General features: G+C 33.9%; 2 protein-coding genes across 2 annotated transcripts in view; both read left to right on the forward strand.

Moving 5' to 3' along the window:
* The first annotated feature begins 218 nt into the window (after positions 1-218).
* LOC119636653 (sodium-dependent nutrient amino acid transporter 1-like) lies at positions 219-12,761 on the forward strand. Its single transcript, XM_038032152.1, has 10 exons — positions 219-315; positions 8,823-9,105; positions 10,419-10,710; positions 10,783-11,008; positions 11,071-11,341; positions 11,407-11,510; positions 11,576-11,765; positions 11,823-12,099; positions 12,173-12,349; positions 12,411-12,761. The coding sequence occupies exons 2-10, from the start codon at positions 8,908-8,910 to the stop codon at positions 12,659-12,661; spliced, it is 1,986 nt and encodes a 661-aa protein (XP_037888080.1). The 5' UTR covers positions 219-315; positions 8,823-8,907; the 3' UTR covers positions 12,662-12,761.
* A 3,008-nt stretch (positions 12,762-15,769) lies between these two features.
* The window catches only part of LOC119636447, a 39,220-nt gene continuing 29,557 nt past the window's right edge, over positions 15,770-25,432 (forward strand). Inside the window, exon 1 of the mRNA XM_038031782.1 lies at positions 15,770-16,578. Coding sequence (XP_037887710.1) covers positions 16,534-16,578 — 45 coding nt within the window. The 5' untranslated portion in view covers positions 15,770-16,533. The remainder of the gene's footprint in view (positions 16,579-25,432) is intronic.

Consider the following 25,432-nt stretch of genomic DNA (forward strand, 5'->3'; position numbering starts at 1 on the left):
TAATTTGTTTGATTAAAAAATTTAAAAAAGTTTAGCTTAACTAAGAAAACTTCAAGAAAGCAAAAAAAAAAAAAAAAAACAATAACAGACGATTTATTTAAAATCTTACTAAATAAAAATCAACAAAATATATTTTTTCTAATAAATTAAAAACAATAAAAACCTGTTTAACTTTATATTGTAAATATTACAATAACTTCGCGGTGCGCATCAAAACAACAACAGCAACAATTGCAACAACAACAACAAAAAATAACTTAAGAAATTTATTGACATTTACTGTTCAACCTCTTAACATTTAACGCACGTTTTAATGTGAGTTGAAAATTGCATTTGTATTCCGTTTGTTTACATTACAAAACCAATGCTGACTACTCAGGTCAGCTCTTTTTTCCATAAGCAAGTGATAAATGCTTTGATAAAAGCTGGAGAGTCTATTGCTTTGGATTTACATAAAATTTTTCGATGAAACCAATTGTTAGAAACTTTTGCTAGCATTTGCTGCATTTTATTTTGTAACAAATTTTCTGAAAATTAATGTTATTTTGCCTAAAACGCGTGCATGTGCGGTATGGGAAAATTAAAATAAAATATACTTAGGAAAGATGCGTTCTCTATACGTGTATCTTCGACAGAGCGATCCAAGAAGGATAACGATTGGAAACTTAAACATGCAAATAATTAACAAGACTTCCTAAGATAATTGTATTGTGTTCGCGGGAATGGGAATAAAAAAGATCTATCCGCCGGGTAGGTAAGAAACAAGTCACTACTCGCGGGTTCAAATCCCAAGCGCAGTAGAGTGTAGTAAATAATATTGGACTGCGGCCAACAGCTCCTTATTTCTTCTTTTTTCTTTCCCCAGTCAGTCGGTCGCTGCGTTACACGAATGGGGGGCATTTAGAGTGTTGTTGGTCACATTAAAAAAAAAAAAAAACAAACAATCTATGAATATAAGCCGACAATAAGTTAGTGTTTAGTCGGGGTTTAAATCTCAAGTGGGATAGAGTTTACTTTAATCGTAGCTAGAGTAAATGCTTACTCACGGTGGGTTGCGGGCAAATGCCTCCTTATAGCATTTTTTCTCTTCCCTCTCTTCCTTCTTACAGTCACCATCTTACACGAATAGGGGACATCCACTGAGTGATTAGTCACATTAAAAAAAAAAAAAAAAAAAAAAAACAATCTATGAATGTAAGTCGACAATAAGTCAGTGCATGTACACCTGCTACACCTAGAGTTTTCAATAACTTCTGGTTATCACAAACATAATGACTTTGCAAAATGTGCTGCATGTAAAGTCATTTGCATTCAATACATTTTGATAGACACTAGGGGGCCTTGTACCGTGACGCTCTATACATGCATATATACATATACATATGTATAGGATGCCGCAAACAAGTTTTTGGACTGCGCCGATTAAGCTCAGAATATCAAATAAAAATTACAGTCAAGCACAGTGCGATTTACAATCAATCAACTATCAGCTAATTTAAACTTATGTTTGTTGCAGTCATCCCATTGCTCATATATTAAAATGATTCTTGGAGACAACGGTCGCTTGCACGAAGGAAGAGCTATTAAAAGCTTTAATCTGAGAATATTTTCTTGATATTCTCTGCACAAATAGTTCGTGGAATGTCTAACAAGTAAAAAAATTATATGCGGTTGTGACCGAACGTTTTATACCCAGCACCGTTATTATAAAAAACACAAAAACAGGAAAAGAACTATATTTTCATGGCGCAGCTGATTTTTTTTGTTTTCAAAATAAAAGTTTTCGTCGAATAGATGCGTGAGCGTTGTGGGCGTGTCCTGTGAAAAGTTTAGTTCCCTCTCAAATTCTTTTGCAAATTTATAGGCGGATTATTCAAATTCGCTAACGGTAGAGTGTATACTACAAATACCATACAGTCGCGCAGACAGATAGATGAAGAGACGGACAACTTGTCAAGAATTTATAGACTTTGTGGGATTTTTGAAGCTTAGTTCCGCGTCTTTCTAAGGTATTGAAAAAATAATTAAATTTTGATACACTCTAATATTAGAAAGGCGTGGCCAATTATTTCCATTTTTGTAAAGGTGCTAGAACGTCGCCTATAGAACATGCGTTTAAATTTTCGTACATTTATTTGTTACAATTGATGAATAATGAACAAAAAATTAATTTTTCATTCCGTTTGAAAAAGAGAAGGGTTCTCAATTTATGTAGTGCTATGGGTGTCTCTTCCAACCGATTTGGCCCGATTTGCAATACCAACCTGCGCGTGAATTTGAAGTCGATAGCTTCATTTTTGCGGCGAGGAGAATGTTTACAATAGACTTCAAACGGACGGACAGCGGGGAAATGCTTAAATCTAATTAGATTGATGCTGGGCGTTGCAAACGTTTTAACAGTATGAATATATCATTCACCCTACGGGGTTGGGTATAAAAGGATAAATGAAAAGGTTAGCACACGTTAAACTTAAAGTCCCACACTACGAACTCTCACAAAGTTAATTTTTTTTTAACAATCCATTCAGTGTAAGCAGCAAATCCATGAACATATAAAAAAAAGTATCCAATGGAAAATTGAAATATACATGATCTTAGTTCCAAGTACCAAAGGTTTCTATAACAAATCATACCACGATGTGACCTTCAGTCAATCATAAGAATCATGGGAACAACAGCTATTGTTTTTGATTTGAGTTCATTTATCGGGTGCTTGCAGGTATTTCGATCATTTTTTCACTTGAAATAGGCATTTATTGAGAAAAATTGGTTCAATATATATATATTGATGAAAATATTTTCCATCATTTCTTACAACTATTTTCCATCTTTCTGGCAAGGTGGCGATACCATAGGGAAAGTACAATATTGTTTTGGCAGTGATTCAATCATCAACTAATTTTCGCACTTCTTTACCATTTCGAACGCGTGCGTCTGCCAAGCAATGTTGCATGGATCGGAACAAGCGGTAATCTGGTGACTAAGCAGGGTGCGGCAGAATTTCCCATTTTAACTGCAACAAAGTATCCTTGACAACTCTTGCAACTAGTCGCTGAGTGTTGCCACGCAAGAGGATCACTATGCGTTTTATAGCCGCGCTATTGCTGGTCGTTTTTGCAATAATACATCGTTCACTTTGTTCAGTTGATGTCGAGAGATTTCCGCAGTAAAAGTTTCATTTCTTGTTTTAGCATCTCGTAATACTCAACAGCAATTCTTTATGGCCATGAATATGTGGATGGTTTTCCTGATCTAACCTACTATTTTTTGTGCTTGTGATTGTCATAGCAGATCCACTTTGCATCGCCTGCAATATGTTACAGAGTCCTTTTCTTTTTTGTCTGGCAAGCAATGAAACTGTCATGTTGAGACGGTTCGAAATGATATTTTTAGTCAACTCTCTACCCTTCTAATACCCTTTATATCCCATGTAAATGCCTACACATCGTTTATTTATGATATATGAAATTCTAAGCTTTATGAAAGTTTTTGGAGAGTATGAGCTCAGTTTTCGTCCGATAAATCTTTCAATTTATTAACTTCCAACTTTTTTGGAAAGTCGTTCTATGAATAGCTGTTTAATAGTACGCCGGGTTTCACTATAGTGTTTTCACTTGCTTTTCTCTTCTTTATGTTACTCTAAGCTGCTCTGTTACGTAGTCGTTCGTACTTAACTAGCGCATCATTTTACTTATGAGACAGACTGGCTATAGTAGAGATACCGCTTAATATATTTACGGTTTGATAAATGTGTGAATATTTGATTTCATTGATCTTTGGCCGTCTATTTTCCATAAAGGTCTCTTAGAAAGTGAAATAGAAAATTGAAAGTTGACCTGGATACATTTTATAAATTTCCAAATATTAATATTGACAATAAACATAGACACAAACAACATACACAAACACACGACGTGGGAAAGAAAGTGAAAAGGCTTAAAAAAAGTTGAAAGATTAAAAATATTTTCGTTAGTGTCTTCACCAACATTAACAGGTATTTATATGATATCTGCGAGTGGACCTTTGCTCTCAATGTCGCTCACAATTAACAAAAATCTAAACAATGATAATTTATTTATCTAAATTGTTGGATACCACAACTTTCTTCATTTCTTTTTTTTTTTTTTTTCTTTTCATAAAGACATGATAAATTTAAATTGATTCCGTTAACCCTTATGGCAAAGTGTGCAAAAGATTTAAAAGCATTATATTTATATGCGTGTGGATCCGCATATATTTAATTATTAAAATATTCAATTTGAATAAAAATTAATCATAGCATGGCTTTCATGTAAACTCTTGGTTAGAACTGCTGTTGTGTTTCTACTCTCTCTCTCTCTCTCTCGTTCTCTCTCTTCCTCTATCTGTTCATTCAAAGATTGCTTAGATTGCTTACCATTGTTTCATGTAGCTTTTCCTACATGCATGCAATTATATAATAATAGTAAATGCCGCGGTACTGTATCTGCCTGCTTTACAAACGTGCACGCTATACATACAGCATTTGCTTCGACGAATGTGTTACTACATGTGGGTTATATTAATATATTTCTTATCTTATTATAGAATTTGGGCTATATCAACATTTCCAATAATCGTAAAACTATTTTCAAAGCATAATTGCTTACTTCTCTATCTTTTACGTTAGACGTAGATATGTAAGTGCAGCAATTATGATAAGGTCTGCCAACCTAAAAATTCAAAGCATTCCTTAGCTAAAAGCATACTTAACTGGAAAAGAAGTTTATTAAACAAACTTTGCTGTTACAAAAAAAAAATATATATATATTTGAGTACTAAGCTGCTAAATAACTCTTCAAAACATTTTCGAAAGCATTTGTTGCATACTTCGGTTAATGAAGGGGTGTTGACTCACAAATTTGTCAATGGCTGCTCATCATTGTGCAGGAAGCTAGACTATGTCAAAAAGTGCTATGAGTTCTCTTTGTACGTGACGTGATCAGAATTCGATTATTATATTACTTTCCTAGGTATGTACAAATAAAAACTGAATTTTCGTATAGGAAATACACAATCAAGTTATGAAAATCATAAAAATGTGTTACCCATCGCTAGTTACACATTTTTCCAAACCTTTCTCAATCTGAACGGTGAATGCCATCCATCGCAATAAACCTCCTGCTGTTCTGAGATAAATCAGTCATCGAGTGCAGTGAAGAGGTGTTCAAGAAGTTCGTGTTTCATCGATGCAAACATTTGGTAGTCGGAAAATCTCGCATTTGTCGGGTAAGCATCTTGAGCTAGCATTTCCTTGCTAAATGTCTCCAGTGTAACGTGGACGGAGGGACAAATGTCACGTACGAAAATGAACTTTTTGGCATTTTGGTCGTTTCTTGAACAGCGAAAGCATCAAATCGATTAGCGCTAGTAACAAACCGCACCACGTGCCACAAGGCACAGATTATAGATCGTCTTTCCGCCAAAGCAATTCAGTCTGATAATCGATATGGACTCTGGACGCCTGAATCTACCAATGGATTTTTAAATCTATGATTCTCAACTTATGCCGACTTGTGGTACGATCCAAATAAGATTTTTTTTTGTACCGTTCAAGCAAAGAAAAAGTGCCGCCGGAGAATTCTCTTAGTTTGACGCAGAAGTCGACATTGGCGTTGTTAGGAAAAGTGTTTTTGCTTATAATACCAAAAGTCCAAGCTATTAAAAAAAACAAACACATTTATGTTTTCAGTAAGTGTTTTAGGGCCATCTATGAGCAAATTATGATTTCATATTTTTATACCTGATAGACATTTTAAGTTAATGATGTGTAGAACACTAATTTTTTAGCTCTGATATTACATTCACAAATCTTCATTAAATTATTTAATTATTTTTTTTGAAAGAATTTTAATAAGTTTAATTACGTGCAGTTTTCTTCTTATTTATTTATTTTTTTTTTTTTTATATATGTAATACTATATATATATCATTAATTCCGAAAATAGAAGAATTAACAAAACTGTGAGTTAAATCGAAAAAAAAAGTATTGCAACACACGTAAAGTAATAAATATTAATAAACTAATAAAATTACACCCAAAAAAATTATAGTATTACAAAATTTTCCTTTTCAATGGAAACAAACTTACGATTTTCACATGCACATACTGAACAAGCGCTTGTATGTCTCAATAGAATCTGTACGTCATTGTATCTTAGCATAATGCAAACAAACGGTTTACGTTACGGAAGATTGAAAATGGATTAAATGCACAGTGGTTCAAAAGAAATTAAATTCTTGCCAATCCCATGGATTGCATTCACCTACATACGTGTGCGACGCGCTATTCTTTATCACTTAATTTCGTTTTTACCAGGGTAAGATTGGCTTAAGATACCTGTTTAATATATCGTTCGACTCAGTATCATTTTTTGAATAGACCTAAACTTGTCTGTCCATCTGTCCGATTGACGTCTGTCCATATATTTTTTTGGCGTTTAAGCTACAGATCGCAATTTTCGAAAGTTTTTAATGAAATTTGGTAGACTGTCCTTATATGGAAATCAAGTAAGATCGTTATAGTCGGGGACATTGAGATAAATAATAATTTCAATACTGGATGAATGTACATGACACTTAGTTTTTGATCTAAGCGTTAATGACTTCAAGACTCCGATCAATGGAAACACAATTAAGAACGTTATAGTCGGACAAGGCCGGCCATTAGATCTCCTGCGCCATTTCGCCTAGAACAGTTCTCTAAAGCACTGTTCTTATGTAGAAAAACATTGTTCTTATGCAAAGTCATAGTTTTCATAAAAGCCCACATATCGGAGAATGCCCAAACCATCACGTGATGTGATCCAAATTTATCAAACTCAACTTTCTCCCGAAAATTTTATTTTTTTTTTCAGTTTTCTTTATTAAAACTCAGAAATTAGATTTTCTCTCCATGTACTCTTGATGATATGTGTTACGGTCGAAAAAATAGACCTACTTGATCCATATTCCCTGTTGTTAATATTTTTGACTATTTCGCAATTTTCATTACAAAATATTAAAAATTAAAATTTTTTCTCAAGAGCTTACTATTCATGAGAAATCTTATATGCAGTGGGATTCAAGAAATGAACTCATGTGGTTCAAATGTGATGTCAAATTACTATCATGAAAGGAAATTTCATCAAAAACCATTAACAATGAGGACATTTTGAGATATAGGGATCGACATTCCATGAGAATTCTTTTGTACGGTGGTATCTAAAAAATAGACCTGCGTGGTCCAAATTCGGCAAGGTTAATTTCTTTGTCAATTTAGTACCATGAACCATTTTTCGCCATGACTTATTGAAAATTAGGACCTTCTTACCATATAATGATTCAGTTTTCGTAGGAACACTTATATGAGGGCGGGTTCAAAAAATTGCCCCAGCCGAACTAAATTTTCCGTACCAATTTTGAATATCGAAGTATTATTACTGAGCAAATTTTGCCAAACAATTGGGGAAAATTCAGCGTTTTATTACCAAAAGCGTCAGACGGACAGACAATCAGCGATGGTTTGATAAAAAGTGGGTCTGCGAATGTGACATAGTTCGGCACAAACTTACCACACGAAGTCTAGGATATAATAAATCTCATAAGTCCCATAAGCCATTACAACGAAATTCGGACGGACAGACAATTAACGATCGGTATAATAAAAAGTGGTTCTATGGGTATTGCGTACGTCGGCACAAGCTTATCACACGTAATCTAGGATATAATAAGTCACATAAGCCATTAGAACGAACAGCAGATGAACAGACAATCGGTGTAATAAAAAGTGGTGCTATGGGTGTTACGTTTGTTGGCACAAACCCATCATACGTAGTGTAGGGTATAATAAGTCTAATAGGCCATTAGAACGAACATCAAACGGACAGACAATTAACGATCGGTATAATAAAAAGTGATTCTATGGGTATTGCGTACGTCGGCACAAGCATATCACACGTACTCTACCATCAATGTTATAGAAAGTGGGTCTGTGGTTATTACGTTTATCGGCACAAATTTAGCACTAGTGTCGCTTAACGCCTAAGAGCCACGACACAAAAATTGATTTCACTTTATGCTTCCGAGTTCACCACAACGCCTAGAGTTAACGTTTAAACTTATCTATGTAAAACTTATCTTCTTCTTCTATGCAAATTTATTGCATATACTTGAAAAATTGTTCTCTTTAGCCGGTTATAACCTTAAAGTGAAAATGTTGCTTCATTTTATTTTTGAAAGTTTTGTTTTTAAAATTTCGTAAGCCCACTGTCACAATTATACTATGTAGACTATGGCATACTAAATGCTTCAACAATTTCTAAAGGCCATAAGCTTAGTAAATATTACGTAAAATCTGCTGTGTGAGACACGCAATCAACGTATATCTCAACATATTTACGTCAAAGCATTGCTCTCTGCATCACTGGATTCAACTCAATTATGGCAGAGTATGTGACACAATAACTAAAGATTGTATATGTAATTATGAATATGACAAACTATGTATGTATGTATGAAAGTCTAATGAAGTTGATGCAAAATATTTGAAAAAATTTGTTTCAAATATTTCTGTTTCTGACTTTAGTAGACGATCTCCGCGAACCGATACAACATTTCCAATCATTGTGCACAATGAGAAGCAAAAACAAAACAAAAAATATTGAAATGCAAGGTTGTTGTTATTATGTTGTTGCCCCTTATCCATATTAAGTTAATACTAGTTGTGATTTCCAGTTTTGTTAATCGCTGCTGCTATTGTGTCTTGTGCAGCTTAAACACTTATGCTACAACTAATTGCCAATATTTATAACATTGCATTACAGATCATGCCAGTGTGTCCTTGAAAAAAAAGCATTTCAACATTGTTCATATTAACGCTACTGATATTGAAGGCACAGTTGACCAATTATGGAGTTTGGTCAAGGTGCCTATGTAAATTCCTCATATACGATTTCGCGGACCGCTTCAACTGCTTCCATACCTGGTGAATATCGTTTAAGGGAAGAAGAACCAGAAAATGTTAAAAAGGTGAATAACTTACAGAATGGCGATCCTATTAAAATTGGAATCTGGTCATCGACACCCAGTTTGGATCAAAACGGAAACGTAAGTTGAACAATAGTTTGCAAGTTTTTCGCTCTTTAACCCGCAACACGTAAATAACGTAACACGTAAGAATGTCATCTCAGTGCAGTTAGAAGATAATTCGAAAGTTCTATAGTCTGAGATATGCGAGCAGACTTGTTAGCAATAAGGCAACTATCTGCCAATGATAAACTTAAATGCTAAAATACGATAAGAAAATTTCCTTTAACTTAGGGGAGAGGTTTTGGAACTATGTGAGCTTATGAATCGATTTAAAGATGCCTGTCTGTCCCTCCGTTTTCCTTTCTCTTTCAAAGTCTCATCACTAAAACTGAGATAAAAAGCGAAAAAACTTTCTTTAGCCCAAGGGACCATGATAGGTCCCTGTGTGGGAGCAATGTGCAGAACAACGGCGAGCAAAAAGATTCATAAACTATTCCGATAGGGCACGTAAACTACTAGAACTAAGAAGAAGCAACTTAGGTTTAGTCGCGGGCTTCTAAACGGATCATACCCTCAGGACCCTCAGGTACCATCGGAAAAACATAGGTATGTCCGAAACCGATTCTTGCAGATGCTGCCAAAGGACGAGTGAGACGTCGCATCATATTCTCTGTGAATGTGAGGCTATCTGCAGAATTAGACGAGCATTTTATAACCAAACACTGTATGGTCCATCGTTCCAAAGAAGAATAATTAATTAGCTGAAAATTAACTTTGCAAACATTTTCATCGCATTCCATAAGCACGGACTATCCTTAATCATAGAAAAATATGGGCGAAAGGGGACCATTGGTACAGACCAGGATGGGGGGCCAGCTTTAAAGGCAAAAATGACAAATCTGCTCTCTTACAGTTAGCGTTCTGCATTATATCAGGCAAACATGGTAGTAAGCAAGCCAGTGTCGACTTTAGGTCTCTCAAATCAGACCACAGAGCATCTTAACGCTACGAAAATGCATCTGTTTATGTGTTAATAGTTATATCATCATTCCATTACATGAAAAGTGGGTAAACAAATTAAAAAAATAATAATATTAATTATAAAGTAAATATTGTTGCGAGATATCGGCGTGCAAGTTGACACAAATTCTTAACCGGGTTCCTGAAGATGCGATACAATCAATGTACAATATATCTTCTAGGTCGCGGTATGGTTTGACTACATAATTAATAAAGATACGATGATATAACGGCATCGAACGCCTTCGTCTGCATATACTAAGAGATTTGACAATTGCGTGCCTTCTAGGCAATCAATATTCACCTTAATGTGCCTACATCTCTTGTTACTTGATCGAAATTTTTCTCCCTTAATTGTATTTACTTCGCAGAAATACCTTCCAAACGATCTCGCTAGTTCCAGTGACCTTAAGCCACCTAAACGTGATAACTGGACAAATGATATTGAATTTCTCATGTCCTGCATCGCTTTATCAGTAGGTCTAGGGAATGTATGGCGCTTTCCATTCACAGCATTGGATAATGGCGGAGGCGCTTTTGTGATACCTTATTTAATAGTATTATTCCTGGTCGGTAAACCGGTCTACTATATGGAAATGTTATTGGGACAATTCTCAAGCAGAGGCTGCGTTAAAGTTTATGATTTTTCCCCTATAATGAGAGGTAAGAAGAAATGCTTTCAAGAAAAAGAAGAAAATAAATAAAGCTTTTCCAAAATACATTGTATCCTAAAAGGCGTCGGTTACGGCCAAGTTTTGGCCACTGGTATCGTAACTACTTATTACGCAACATTAATGGCTTTAACTTTACGTTACTTTATTGATTCGTTTTATCCCTTATTACCTTGGAGTTATTGTCGCCAAGAATGGGGTGAACTGTGTATAGATTCCGAATTGAATCACAAGCAACAATCGACATCTTCAGCTGATATTAAAACAACTTCAGCCGAATATTATTTCATGTAAGTTTTTCTCAAAGCGATACCGCTTGATGGTACTTGTAATTCGCTTTATTCAATTCTAGCAACATTATATTGCGTGAAAAGTCGAGCATAGATGACGGTATCGGTTATCCTAATTGGACTTTGGCTTTAACTTTGGCCTTCTCGTGGCTAATCATATCGCTGATAATGATTAAAGGTGTACGCAGTTCGGGTAAGGCTTCATATTTCCTGGCCGTTTTTCCTTATTGCATAATGCTGGTGCTATTGGTGCGTTCTCTAACGTTGCCGGGTGCTTTTGATGGGGTTTTATATTTCCTAAGACCCCAATGGAATAAATTGCTAGATCCCAAGGTTATTTCGAAAATAATTTCCAAAATAATTCTTAAATACGAAAACGCTTGAAAAATTGTTTTCAGGTATGGTATGCGGCAGTAACTCAAGTCTTCTTCTCTTTGGCTATTTGTTTTGGTAACATAATCATGTACGCCTCTTACAATCGCTTCAGTCATAACATTAAAAGGCAAGTTTCCTACGCTAAGCTTACGAATGAACTTAGCCTTGTAAAAATAAATTTTTACATTGCAGAGATTGTACGATCATAACAACATTGGATACCTTTACGTCTTTACTTTCCGGTATCATAATATTCGGTATTTTGGGTAACTTGGCTTATGAGTCAAAAACTAGTGACATTAAGAGTGTCGTTAAAGGTGGTCCCGGCTTGGCATTTATTTCATATCCCGATGCTATTGCCAAGTTTAAATTCCTTCCGCAGGTTTGTTATTGAATGAAGCAAACTGAAGCTGTTTAATTATCTTCATCTCATGTAAAGATTTTTTCAGTTTTATTTTTTCTGATGTTATTCGTTTTGGGTATCGGCAGCAATGTGGGCATGGCCTCTTGTCTAATGACGGTAATCAAAGATCGTTTCATCCATACCAAACATTGGATTATAGTGGTTTGCATAGCTGTCACCTGCTACTGTTGGGGTTTAGTCTATATAACGCCGGGCGGACAATTTATTTTGAATTTATTGGATTTTTATGGTGCTTCATTTGTCGCCTTGGTTTTAGCGATTTTTGAACTTTTAGCCGTGGGCTGGATTTATGGCAAGTGCTTGAAAAATTCTTATCAAACCGATCCCCGTACAACTATATTTTCTCTTGTTCACTTTTATAATAGGAGTTAAACGTTTATGCCAAGATATACATTTTATGTTAGGCATTCAAACCTCTTGGTATTATCGCCTTTGTTGGGGACTTATAACTCCTGCTTTAATGGCTGCTATACTTATTTACACGTTAGTTCAATATGAACCTCTGCAATATAACGGCTATTTTTATCAGACCGGTTTATATAGTAAGTTTTATCAAAAATTTGTAAACAATTTCAAATGACTTTAATAATTCTTTTCCCCAAGTTTTCGGTTGGTGCATATCTGCCTTTGGCATTGGACAATTGCTCTTCTGGGCAGTCTATGCTATTCTAAGAAGTCCCGGCGATTGTTTTTGGGATCGTGTGAAAACAGCTTTTAAACCGAAATGTGATTGGGGCCCTTTAGATGGTAATAATTTACAAATCTATAAATATCACATAAATGAACTGAAAATTGAAGCTATGTTTCGTCGCAATGGATTCTGGTATCGAATATATGATAACATATTCGGTTAGTGTTATATTTAATTCTATTATTTGATATGCTAAGTGAAATATATTAGGCTCATAATCGTAAATATACTTTTTTTTTTAAAGTATTTTAAATATAGAACAGAATATAAACAAACTTTCATAAGTTAATTTTATAAGTGAAACAAATAAATTCTAAATTATACCATGACAATGAATGGAAAAATTTTAGAAGAAAATATTTAAGTTTTCTTTCATACACTAAGAATCAGTGAACGTTTTATTTAATCTGTGAAATTTTACACTTTTTCCATATGCGAGTATACAGACATATCGATAACGTTATGAAAACAAAAACACAAATGGTTACGGTCGTGATCTTAAATTAACGTAAAAATTGTTTTGTCAAAACAGAATCAATCTGATATGGGTTGGAAGTTAGTTTGCTCTTTTGTTTTTTGAACATGTGTTTAAAATCAAGGTGAATCTGGCACGCATATTAGCACAAAAGTGTTTTCAGTTTTTGCACCGGCATCAGCTCTATCAACTCGCAACGATCGGGAAACTTCCTCCTCCTCCTCCTCCTATATGAAATATAATAATATGAAAAAAATATCTCTTACTCTATTAATTAATGGACCGCGTTATTTTTTTATTCAATTGTATTAACAATGATAAAAAGAAAACGTTGTGTGGTGAGTATATCAGTCATGCCAAAATGAATGATTTTACATAGATGAGTTTCAAGTTATATCGAGTAGATAATTAAATAGACATAACTTGGCTCTTTTTCCCTTTTAATTCGGTCCACATCTTTTCTTCCTTTCTTCTCGCTATTATGTATATTATCGTTTTATTTATTGTAGCGCAGCAAATCGAAAATTTAAATATTGGCTCCAGTTTAATGCTAACCACTCCGTCTCTTCCTGCAAGCAGATACTTTCCTTAGAAAGCCGTGTAAACAATCGTGTAAAAAAAACACGCATCATGTGTAAAATAGAAAAACTCCAGAAATACTTCCCGAAAAAGCGCCTAAAAAAAGTAATAATGAACATTATATTACAAATTCTATTAAAATTAGTGTAGAGTGAAAATCCCGCCCACAACTCCAACATAAAAGGATTTAAATTGAAAGTAGAAATAAAAATATTGATCGCTATATGATAACAAGCGTGCACGCGGACCAAATATATGCTACCATTAGTAGATATGTCAAATACGTCTAGTATTTCGTTATTAACAACCTCTGCTCTTCTTTTTGTTTTTGTAAATCCTGTTATTGACGCCTGGGCATAAACCGACCAACTTTTGATCACGGTATTGCGTCAATTGTATTTTGTGACTGTATAAATAAGTTTCCGTAAGACTGACAAAATTGCAATTAAAAAAAAATTTTATTTGAAATTCGTGCTAGAATAGAAAATTTGTGTAAAAATGTATTTGTTCTTATTCGTCAACCGTGTTCTTTTAAATTGGAGTAACAAAGAGGTGGCTGTATATACCTATTCTTACAAAAGGCTCGACAACAGCGAAATAAAGTCAATACTTACGTTTTGAGGTACTTAGGTACCTATAAAAATTCTATAAAACTATCCAAGAGACGTACAAGGGGAGATGAATTTATATTTTTGATACATTTATATAAAAAAGATTATATATTATATTTCAAGTAAAGCACTTGTACTCGCCCCACACTCCTTTGTTCTTCATCGTAATCAGCAGAAGCTACGAGTGCATCATCAAAATATAGCAGCTGCATTCATCATCTGTTTGCATTTGTTTGCTCCTCATCGTAGCAAGCAGAAAGACTAAACTGTATCATTATCATGCATTTTTTTTTATTAAAATTCGGTATATTTTAAATTCTTTTTAACATCTCTATTTTTGAAATTTCCGTTACAGTGTTTTAATAATCGCAGATAAAGCAAAATGTTTTGAATTTGACGTTCTTACCATCTCGGGTTTTGCGAGTACAAATTTAGAAAATAAGAATTAAAAATTGTTTTTTATAATACTTACAGCACGATCAAAATGCATGTTAACGATCTCTGCACCCAGTAGAAATGATATATTAAGAAATGTAATCTAAAAAAGCAAATTTTGCATTAGCAACAATTTCAATTTCTTTTCTTATGGCAATGCCGTATTGAGTTGCTTTTTATGGTGTCACCATTTTTTCTTTAATTAAAAGAAATTCATTTTCTAATCGCTATTACATTTGTTTCAAACTAAAACTATAAATTCTTAAATTGATTACCTTGCTTCGAAATCTTTTGGTATGTGATATAAATGTACCTACAAATTAATACCTACATATTTATGTATTTATGTATATAGTAACTTGGCAACCATATGCCTGACCACAAGTTTGGCTGCACTTTCATTTTATGAAATTTGTGAGAGTTCAATTTACTTTATTGTAGAGAATAATAAAATTGTATTTCTGAGAGTAAAATATACTTTGCTGCATTTCTAAAAAAGTACTGAGAGTAATAAAATCATATTTCTACATTTCTGAGAGTAAATTTTACTTTGCTGTGCATTTCTTATAAATGCCTATGGATGTTGAGAATAAAACTCAACGTCTGAGAGTAAAATTTACTTTGTTTTACTCGCATTTGAAAAACAAAGAGAGCAGTAAGCGGTGAAAGAGAGAATCACCACTTTTGAAAAATTGCTTATATGAATAAAAACATTTTCTACTTTTTTTTTTATTTGAAATTTGATTTGGATTTGATAAGGACGTATCGCGTCGCGTATACGTAAAGCAAGTTGCGATGGTAATGAAATTAATTATAAAAGCAGCAGTGACGAGACAGCCAATAACAAAGAATTTTAGTGAGGTGATTAAAAATGAAAACAACCCGTTTTTATTGTTGCTGTTAAGTACTCGGTTTACGGATTAAACAGAGTTAGTTGTCACTTATTTGTTTTTTTTTTCTGAATTTTTTTTTGTTTTGATTAAACTTGGCTGCATTGCATGGTGATGACTATAACCGGTGTAAATTCGGGCAAACATCAAAATACTTTCAAACTTTTTGATCAGAACGGAAGAAAATGAGTAAATAGATGAAAATAAAAATAATACAAATTTACAATAGGAATTTAGCAAATTTTATTAGAATATCGTTTTTAAAACAAAAATAGCAACAACAACCATAAAAATATATAACCGATTAACTTACAAAGCAAAATATTAAAAGAATTCTAAAAAAAAGCGTCTGCTTTACTGCTACCTGATTAAAAGCGTGTAATCGCAACTCATTGCATTGAATTTGTTGTTTATAGTCTGAAATTGGAGAAAAATTTTAGTATTTATTGTTATTGCGCTGCATACTGTTGGATTCGCAAATACAAATGGAAATTTATCACATTTACGGTGCTACTCTTTGTGTTTATGACTGTGCTCGAAGGTGCTTGACAATACCATAAAACAATATAAAAATAGCTACAACAACTAAATAATATATTTTTGCTTTCTAACGCATAAAAAAGTGAAAATTTTTTATGCGCCACATATGAATAATAAATATTTTATAACCGCTTTAAAAGAAAACTGGATTTTCCCTTAGTCAGAGCCAAACTGAGGAGACATCATTAAAAGTATCTCGTTGCATCATTGTATACAACGCACACACATTTAAAACAGCTAATCAAAACAGCTATAAGTAAAACTAGTTGCTTTGGCCTAGTAGAGTGTCTGCGGTGGTGGTGGTGGTGGCGTGGTAGCTGTTGGTCAATGTTGCGCATCGACGCCACCTTAAGCTCTGCTGGCTGGATTCACCCACTTGCAAAATTCTTGCTGTAGCAGCTGCCTCCAAAAAGCATAACTCAAGAAGAAATAAAACCAGTTTTGTTTTTGGCAATTAATCGAATTTAATATCTTGATTGCTTTCTCGCTCACGCAAATTTATTGGATGCGCGACAGCTGTCAGAGAATCTTCCAATACAAATTTTTCGAGGTAAGTTAAACAAATATATTTTAATTTTTTTCACAGATTTATGTTTAATATCCCATGGCGATAGGAATTTCTCCCTCGAGAGATAAATAGTTTTCTGGCTTTCGGTAGCGTTTTGTATAAATGCTTTTGTAAACATAATCATCTGTTCATTTTTAAACTGCTATAAACAAGTGAAATGTTTCCACCCTCGACATATTATGCATGTTGTGCACCTTTTTTGGCAAACCTATGCAATGGCCGGAATGTTAGTAGATTTTTTATGTGGATTTCTTCGAACATAATCAAAGCATTTGTAAAGAGCTTTTTAAAAAAGTTTTCATTATCTGACGCTTCAGGCAATCCTTGGCTTGTGTACTTTGTTAATGAAGCCTTTTCTCCCCTGACAATGGAATTGTTAAGAAGATTATCATACACATGAATCCGAATGAATAATTCAACAAATCTCTTAGTAACTTTTACTATAACCTACAGTACGCTTTGAAGTGTTTTCATTTTTTCTGCATTTTCAACCAAAGTATGCTTTGAAGTGTTTTCATTTTTTCTGCATTTTCAACCAAAAAATGTTTGTATCTATAACAATCTTGCTGACTTAATTGCACGCCATCAACATTATTAGCGTTATTATTAACAATTATTTACTATTATAGATAATAAGTGGCCGTATGTATGTATATACAATCCGAACGTACTTTCAAAATAACTTATACCGCTACAACGTAATAAATAATAATTGAAATTAAAACAATACATCCGCTTTGAGATGAGTCTTATACACTCTTCACCCTTCTTCAACAAAGTTTACACGCACCTTCACGCATAGAAAAATGGACTCAAATTTGGCTGCGTTTTATGGTCCAAAAATAACATTAAAGTATTTTTTCAATAAATCGTCTTTAAATTTGAGGTACGTCTTACAACCCGAAAAACGCGTAATACGAACGGCCACATTAACGATACAAGTGACAATACCGAGAGTAAAGATGAACTGAATATTGCTAGTACGAGTTTTGTACGGAAAATACGTTATATTCAAAGTCAATGACAATCATATTCACCTAAAATTTCTATAAAGCGTTAGTAGATGTTTGCAGAAAATTCCGAATCTAACGTCATAGCGAATAATTTGTTTTTCTTGACCATGTATGAAATTCTTTTTTTTTTGCATACCATCAGCACATCAAGTCCGTTAATAAATTAACGCTTCAGTCAGAAATATGCGTCACGGATCTCATTAACTATACAGTCAATTAACGTTTCTATGTCGTTGTTCTAATTAATTAATTCTCCATGTGAATCGATTGAAACTTCTTATGAATATTTATATAGGAATTTTGTGTAAAAATTCTCGATTGGCTCGTTGAAAAATCTTCGCTGAAATAAACGGAGATATGAACGGAATCTTGGCATATATGCGGAAAGACTGACGCTTCCGACCAAATTAAAAGCAATAATCTGAACTATCATGTTATCAGGGTGTGTGAGATATCCTTCTCTTTCCTAGCTTCAAAATGTTACCTGTGCTTAGGTAGTGAACTCTTTAACATTCTTTATATTTCCAATGGCTTCGCTTTAATTGCTATTGAAATATTTTAATATATAAATTTAAAAAAAAAATTCAATCGAATTTTCCATCACATGCTTTTTGCGTGTACATTTTCAAATTGTCCATCATCAGATCTGGGTCAACTGATGAACGTAAAGACTGCCTCTCTCTCTCTATTTGACTTATTAGGTGTTTGCAAAAATATTGATCACTTTTTTACTGGAAGTTTTGTTGTGCCAAATTGGTACAATATATATTAATTGAAATAGTTTCCATCATTCTTTACAACATTTTCCAATATTTTCGCCTACGGGACGTTATCAGGTCGAAAGAAACTATATTGGTTTGGCAGCGATCCACCAACCGAGCAATTTTCGCATTTCTTCAATTTTGCGAATCACGCGTGCCAGCCAAGCGATGCTGCACGGATCTGAATATGTTGCAAACAGGAGGCGTCATGTCTAGTGAGTAAGCAGGGGGTGGGTCGAGCTGCAACGGTGTATCTTTGATAACTCTTGCCCAAAAAATTGTATTTTCAGTCAATTTGTGTCACCACTTTTAAACCGTTGAACCCAAAACCAGCGATTAGAATATGACGAAGCCGCATCATCATAACCCTGCGAACGTGTTTCGTGGGCTTCGGCAGCTAGTTTCTTCAACTAAGCAACAAAAGTAATGAATTTGGAAGTAGAAGAATGTTAAGCGTTCCATGAATAGCGTCGGCGTGCGCTGACTAAATCAATTATATTAAACGGGAAACTGTTGTTTTAGGTAGAGGAAGGTCAAAACCATCGAACTCAACGGTTATCTACACTGGTATTTCCTATTTCTTTATCATGTTTATATGTAGAAGTCACTGACCAAAATTTTTCCAATCATCTAAAATTTCACTTTTTGTTAAAAATGTGATCATAGCCTTAAACCAACGGACGAAAAAAGTAGACAACCTGGATCTTTCTTCGAGTTTTTTATATTATAGTTACGGATAGTGGACGTGCCCGTCGGAATTCTAGGTATAATTTTCCGTTATGGCATAGACAAGATCATTGTATAATCTATTTCACTGCAAAGATTTCGAATGCTTAGCTGGCGGATGCGAGTGCGCAAAGTTGAAGTAATGCGAAAAAGGATCGATGGCTGGATGGTTGGCAAACCAAGATAAGTTCTTTCGACATGATATCGCCATGTTGACCAAAATAATATACACAGAACCAATTTTTCTCAATAAATGCCTTTTTCAAGTCACAAAATGATCATAATTTTTGCAAACCCTTAATATATTTGTTATCAAATGCTATCCATTGACTCCATATCGCCAAAATGACGAAAGCAATGGCAAATTTGTCCAAGCAAAATTGCTACGCATGCTTATAGTGACTTACGGGAAATGATTTTTGGGTAAATTCGTTTTGTTATTAATATCCGACCTGAAAGCATTACAATGTTCTTTGAACTTTGAAGATTGTTGTTGCAAGTAAACCCTCATTGATTAAATTTTATGGTTCAAGTGCTGAAAATATAAAATTACATACTTCCTTTGGTTATTCTTTTAACTACAAGTTCTCCAAACACACTCACAGACCAGCTGCATATATTTAAATTTCAACATCTGTTCATATTTTTCTTCGTTTGTTGCACGTACGCATGGATATGTTTTATGCACTTTTACAATAATGACAGAAATAATATCTTTTTCTCATCTTCTTCCCGTTTCACTTTGCTCATATTTAATGAAATGATTATAAAAATATTTGCTCCACTGAACGTTTCAGAAAGTCATCGTGTTTTTGTTTCCTCTACTTTGCATAAACAGCAAATTGTATCAGTTTTGCCAGAAACTGTTCTCTCCTATCGTTCACAATTTTTTCCTAGATAAGATGACGTTCTAAGATCTCATCTTTAATTGGATTAAATATTTTTTACGATCACTAGAATACAGCACCACATCGAATCCAAGAAAAATTAAAAAAAAAATTTTAACGAATTTATTCAATGTCTGACACGACTTACGTTATCTTACAATGCTTCTTCTATCTTTTATATTTTTTTTCATATGCCCATATCCGATTTTAAATAAAAGCATCCTCCTCGCATAAGCCCTTTCATTTAGACTTCCCTTGAATTCCACCCATTTTGTTGTTGCGACAGTAAACATAAACAAAGCACACTTCGGATTAAGATTTGGATTAAATTTTTTTTTCAATATATCCTTTGGACTTTTCCAATATCTGTGGAATACAACATCATTCAAATTTTCTCTACAGGATATCTTATAGGTAACCTGCGATAACTTGTTTGCAAATAGGGGCAATTATTCATAATTCGGCCGAGACTTGATAGACATTCGTATTCAAAGCGTGAAGAGTTTTAGAATTATATGCATAAACTCGATCCTTTGCGTAACTCGACAAAAAAAAAGAGACTCCAGCTGTGAGAAGTCGCACGGTCTTTTTGTGGTTAGTTCACATCACCAAAACATGAAATTACACGCCCGGGGAAACCTTTTTGTGCGGCTTGTGGCACCGTCCTATTGCAACCATATAGTTCCAATATCCACATCTTCAAGTTTAGGTCGAAAGGAATCGGTAATCATGTGGCTGTAGCGATCAGAGTTGACGCATTGACCAAACCAAATGCCATACCGTGCAATGATTTTTTGCAGATGCGATAATTTTGCTCGTTGACGTAAACGCCACTCAAAAAACGGGTCGTTCTTGAAGAAAAATGCACGAAACGTACATAGTACAGAATCAAGATTTTTATAGTAAGTTTTCACTGTTTTAACACGTTCAGCGGTTGTTAAACAGTCCATTTTGTAAAATGCCAAACATCGCACTAAATACACGATACCCTGAATGATAATTCTGTTTTACATATGTTATTGAAACAGGGCTGCCAAATATGGCACCCGAAATGGACGAACCTATATAATACAATATCATCATATAAGAGCCATCAAGTTGGTTGGAATGTTAAAGATGTTGCTCGTTGTCAAAAGTGCCTTCAAGACAAGCAATCAATATAGATAAAAAACATTTGCTCCCCAATTAAATTCTTTAATGGGTCCACTCTACTTTGGTATCGTTCTTACCGTCTCACCACGCTACACCAACGGATTTCCCTTTAGCGTCCCGATCATCTCTAGGACAATCTATTATCCTCTGTACATTCACATGCACTGAAGACGCCCCAAAAACGATTAGACAAAAAATTCAGAAACACTTCCTGAAGCGATTTAAGCTCATCTGTCTGTCTGTCTGTCCGGCCGTCCATCTTGTATTTTTATATTGAACCTATAGGTCAAGTCACAATATTTGAGATATTTTAATGGAACTAGGTGTGCCAAAGTGTTTTAGCCCATGGGCGAATACTATTGAAAATGACTAGGATCGTACTTTTCGACCACTTACCATATAAGGCGCCTTATTTTGCAGAGTCGCTATATGAGTGATTACATTAAGTGAAGTGGTCTGCGGTATTTAACGGTGAGTGGTTACACACTACGACGTTTTCACTTGTTATTATTTTAATTTTCATTTCTTTCCATTTATTATTACGTTTCCAGCTTATTTGTTGTTGCATATGCCGTAAAAATAATATAAAATAAAAATGATATAAATGTTTCTTCCTCTTGAATGAAAAACTTTCAATTAACATTGCACGAATCAGAAATAGATGTTTGTGTGAATAGCAGCCAAGCCAGGAAAAAATTATGCACACCCTGAGGTCAATCTTAAAAAAATATTATCCCGAACAAATGTGGAAAAATTGCACAATATTAGATTAGCTGAACAAGAAAAAAAGCCTTAAACGAAAGTAATGAAAACAAGTTCCAAAGTGGTTCCGAAAGTGGTTTTCGTCTTCAATACTTTTTTTATTTTCAAATTGAATACAGTTCGTGTTGCGATTTTTCGCTTTAGCTATTCTGTCATGAAAGCGTTCTAATGTATTCGACGAGATCTTTGGAAAATTCACTACCTAGTGAATACTTTAAATTAACTGATGAATGGCAAATTAGCTGAGTAGCTTGAATGGGGAAATTATTGGCATTTAAATCAATTAATTTCGCTACTGGAAGATGGGTTCCTTAATACTTCATATAAAAATTTATCTTTTCTCCTCTGCCAAATGGTTGTATCCTACATCACTTGAACAATTATAACACGCAGAAGGGGTTAAAACAGACCTACCGATCGACTCAGAATCATAATCTGAATTGATCTAAGCCTGTCTTTCCGTCTGACGTCTGTCCATGTAAATTTGTTTTCAAGCTAAAGGTCGCAAATTTTGGAGATATTTTGACGAAATTTGGCACAGTGATATCTCCTGACCCAAGGGCGAACACTATAAGAAATGGTTCGGGCCGGTTCACTTTTTTGACCACTACCCATATAATTCTCTATTCTGAAAACTCGTTATGTGGAAAAATTTTGCAAATTTCAAAAGTTGCTAAGTAGTGATATTTCGCCATTCTAAGTTAGTATGCAAACTTTGGGCCAGCTGAGGCAATTTTTATACTCGCTCACACGTAACGATAACAGATATTCATACGACGTAAAGGTATAATTTTCAATACATCCTGATGAACATTATTGTATCGTAATAGTAATTTAACATAAAAAAATTAACTATACCAAATTTGGAACATCTCGGCCCATTTTTTGGATCCTACCCTAATAAGGATTTTCACGGAAGCTGATAATATTATATTAATTTCATACAAAAATGAGCTCTACACAATTTCACCCATCTACATCTATTTGTGGATCCTGTCCCATATAAGGATTAAACTTGTACTACATTAGGTTGCGTTTTGGGACCTCTTTTCCATATTTACACACATGCAAAGTATGCTTTCATATAGATATCAGATATAATTTTTGTGTTCTATAATTAAAGTAAGAATTGTGTTAAACAAAGTGGTGTAGGGTATTTAATGGTCGGCTTTTCCCGACCATAATTTACTTATTTGTTTTTCCTATGCATTCGAGTTTTCCATTTTATGTATTGCAATAAAAATATTCGTTTGAATTTCTATATAGTCTCGAAGAGCTTCCACAATTAGACTATGGATTTCATACAAATGTACCATGTATGCATAGCATAAAATAGTATTGAAAAGAAATCACCATATTTCGTTTAAAATGTATTGAAAAAAAAAAAACATATCTTTTTTTATAAAAATAATAACACATAACATGTATCCAAAGTACACAAGAAAGAATTGACTGATGTTGTGTGCTTCGACTACGTTTTCCACACGTTTTATAAACGTCATTCTAGAAATCTAAACAAACAGCAAACTAACTATGGCCGTAGATTGTATTACGACCTTTGACAACTTAAACATTTTATTTTTAAAAAGCAACTGGAGCTCACGTAATTATGGCGAAATCAATGAAAGTAAATAAAAACCATATTTCTTCATATATATGTATATTATGCTTGTAAAAAGCAGAAATTTATTGATATTCGATTTCTCAACTTTTTATTCTTTATGTTACAGTAGCATAGTTAAGTGAGGCATATAGGTAATTGGGACAATAAAAGTGATCATTAAGTGAACAAAGAATATGACTACGGTTGCATGTTTATGCAAATGCACATAGATAATCGTTATTTATTGTCAGATTATGGAAATAACTCGCGATGGCAACATAAAAGATTTAGTTCAGGTTAAAAATACTGAAATCAATCTTAGATTTATTGTTAAAAGTTTCCCTTTATTTTAGAAATTAACAAAGTCACGATACCAAAATGAGGCCAGAGGTGGCCAGTATATACCACACCATTAATTCCCCAATTCCTCATTGATTTTCGAGATAAAAGCAGCAGAAATTAAACCTTCCTTTGCAATACTTTTCATGAAAGCGAGTCAAAACATTAAGCTGACGCAACTAATATGTAGCGGAAGAAATTTTCTTGCCAAAGATCTTACGTTTCTTCAAATATGCTCATCACAAAGCACTATTAGATTAACCAGTTAACTATTTATGACGGATCTATATGCCATGGAAAGGTTACAAAATGTTCTTCTATAATATACGTTATGATCCGTTCATCCATCCTTGTCGGATTTTCTTATAAAATTTTTACAACCTCTTTTGATAACACACATAAGCCGTGTGTTACGAGTATACTCGTCACAGTTAAATTTTAGCGATGCAATTCAAATGCACATTTTCATAAGAAGTTTGCTGCCATATTTTTTTTTTTTGTTTCCATTAGAAGCTTTATATGTGGTAGGTTCTGAAAAGTAGTCCTATGTGATGAAAACATAGTGCTTTTTGTGTCAATTCTACAATTTTCATCATGAATACTTGTTATACGATTGGTTCAAAAAATTACCTCATTACATCCATTCGTATTATTCGCATCAATTTATTGAAATATACTAAAAATTATTCGTAGATTTTTCTTGAGAGACTTTTGAAAATTGTAATCCTTTTTCATACAAAAGGCTTTTTTTTTAAGGCAGCCTTTATAAGAAAAAAAGCCCCGTGCACATCATTTCTAATGGCTTCCTCCTGCAGTCACGGCAGTATATCGAATTTTTTTAAAATATATCAAATACGAACTCTAGCTCGAGCGCAATGCGTAGACATGCGGACGGATAGACCAGCAAGCCTAATCCATCGTCTTTTTTAAGTTTTTCTATACCACAAGTGGTGTAGGGTATGATAAAGAAGCAGTACATAATATGACTTTGCGTCAACTAAAAATGGAAGGCTCGATAAATTGTACATGAGAAATTATCTGCGAAAGAATGTGAAAAGCGCAAGAATTAAGTTTTCTTAAATTTTAAAATAAAAATACAAAAATTTGTCCAGATATTTTTCGTAGACTACTAACCGAACGACAGAACTTTGCAATTACAATAAACCTGGAGGATCGCTATTTACAATCAAACGCGCGCCTTACTTGAAAACTAATTAATATTAATAATGTCGTCTTTATACTGACAAGATGATATACAATTTCAACCATCTGGCGAACTTTGTCTGCCTGAAGAAAGGTAATCTACTACTGAAATTAAGAGTGTGAAGTTATATTTAAATGTAACTAGCAAAGGAACAAACCAAAATTCTTTTGCAGAGCTCTGTAAAGCCGTTAACAGAATTCTGTTAAAGGAAGTCTTGCAGGGATTCAATTCAAAATTCAAAATACAAGTAAAATAGAACTTTTCCAGAATTTTTTTGCAAAATAGTATCAACAAAACTTGACTTTACGTAAATTAATTAATATTCGAAAGGACAACATTTTTACACTGTCAAAAATGAGGTTGATAAAGCGAAATTTTGCGTAGTTACT

Source organism: Glossina fuscipes, unplaced genomic scaffold (genome assembly GCF_014805625.2).
Source record: "Glossina fuscipes isolate IAEA_lab_2018 unplaced genomic scaffold, Yale_Gfus_2 28, whole genome shotgun sequence".
Classification (NCBI taxonomy): domain Eukaryota; kingdom Metazoa; phylum Arthropoda; class Insecta; order Diptera; family Glossinidae; genus Glossina; species Glossina fuscipes.

Coding starts and splice junctions, on each gene's coding strand:
- LOC119636653 (XM_038032152.1), top strand. CDS start 8,908: ATGGAGTTTGGTCAAGGTGCCTATGTAAATTCCTCATATACGATTTCG. Junction 11,342..11,406: donor ATAAATTGCTAGATCCCAAG/GTTATTTCGAAA, acceptor AATTGTTTTCAG/GTATGGTATGCGGCAGTAAC. Junction 11,511..11,575: donor TTCAGTCATAACATTAAAAG/GCAAGTTTCCTA, acceptor TTTACATTGCAG/AGATTGTACGATCATAACAA.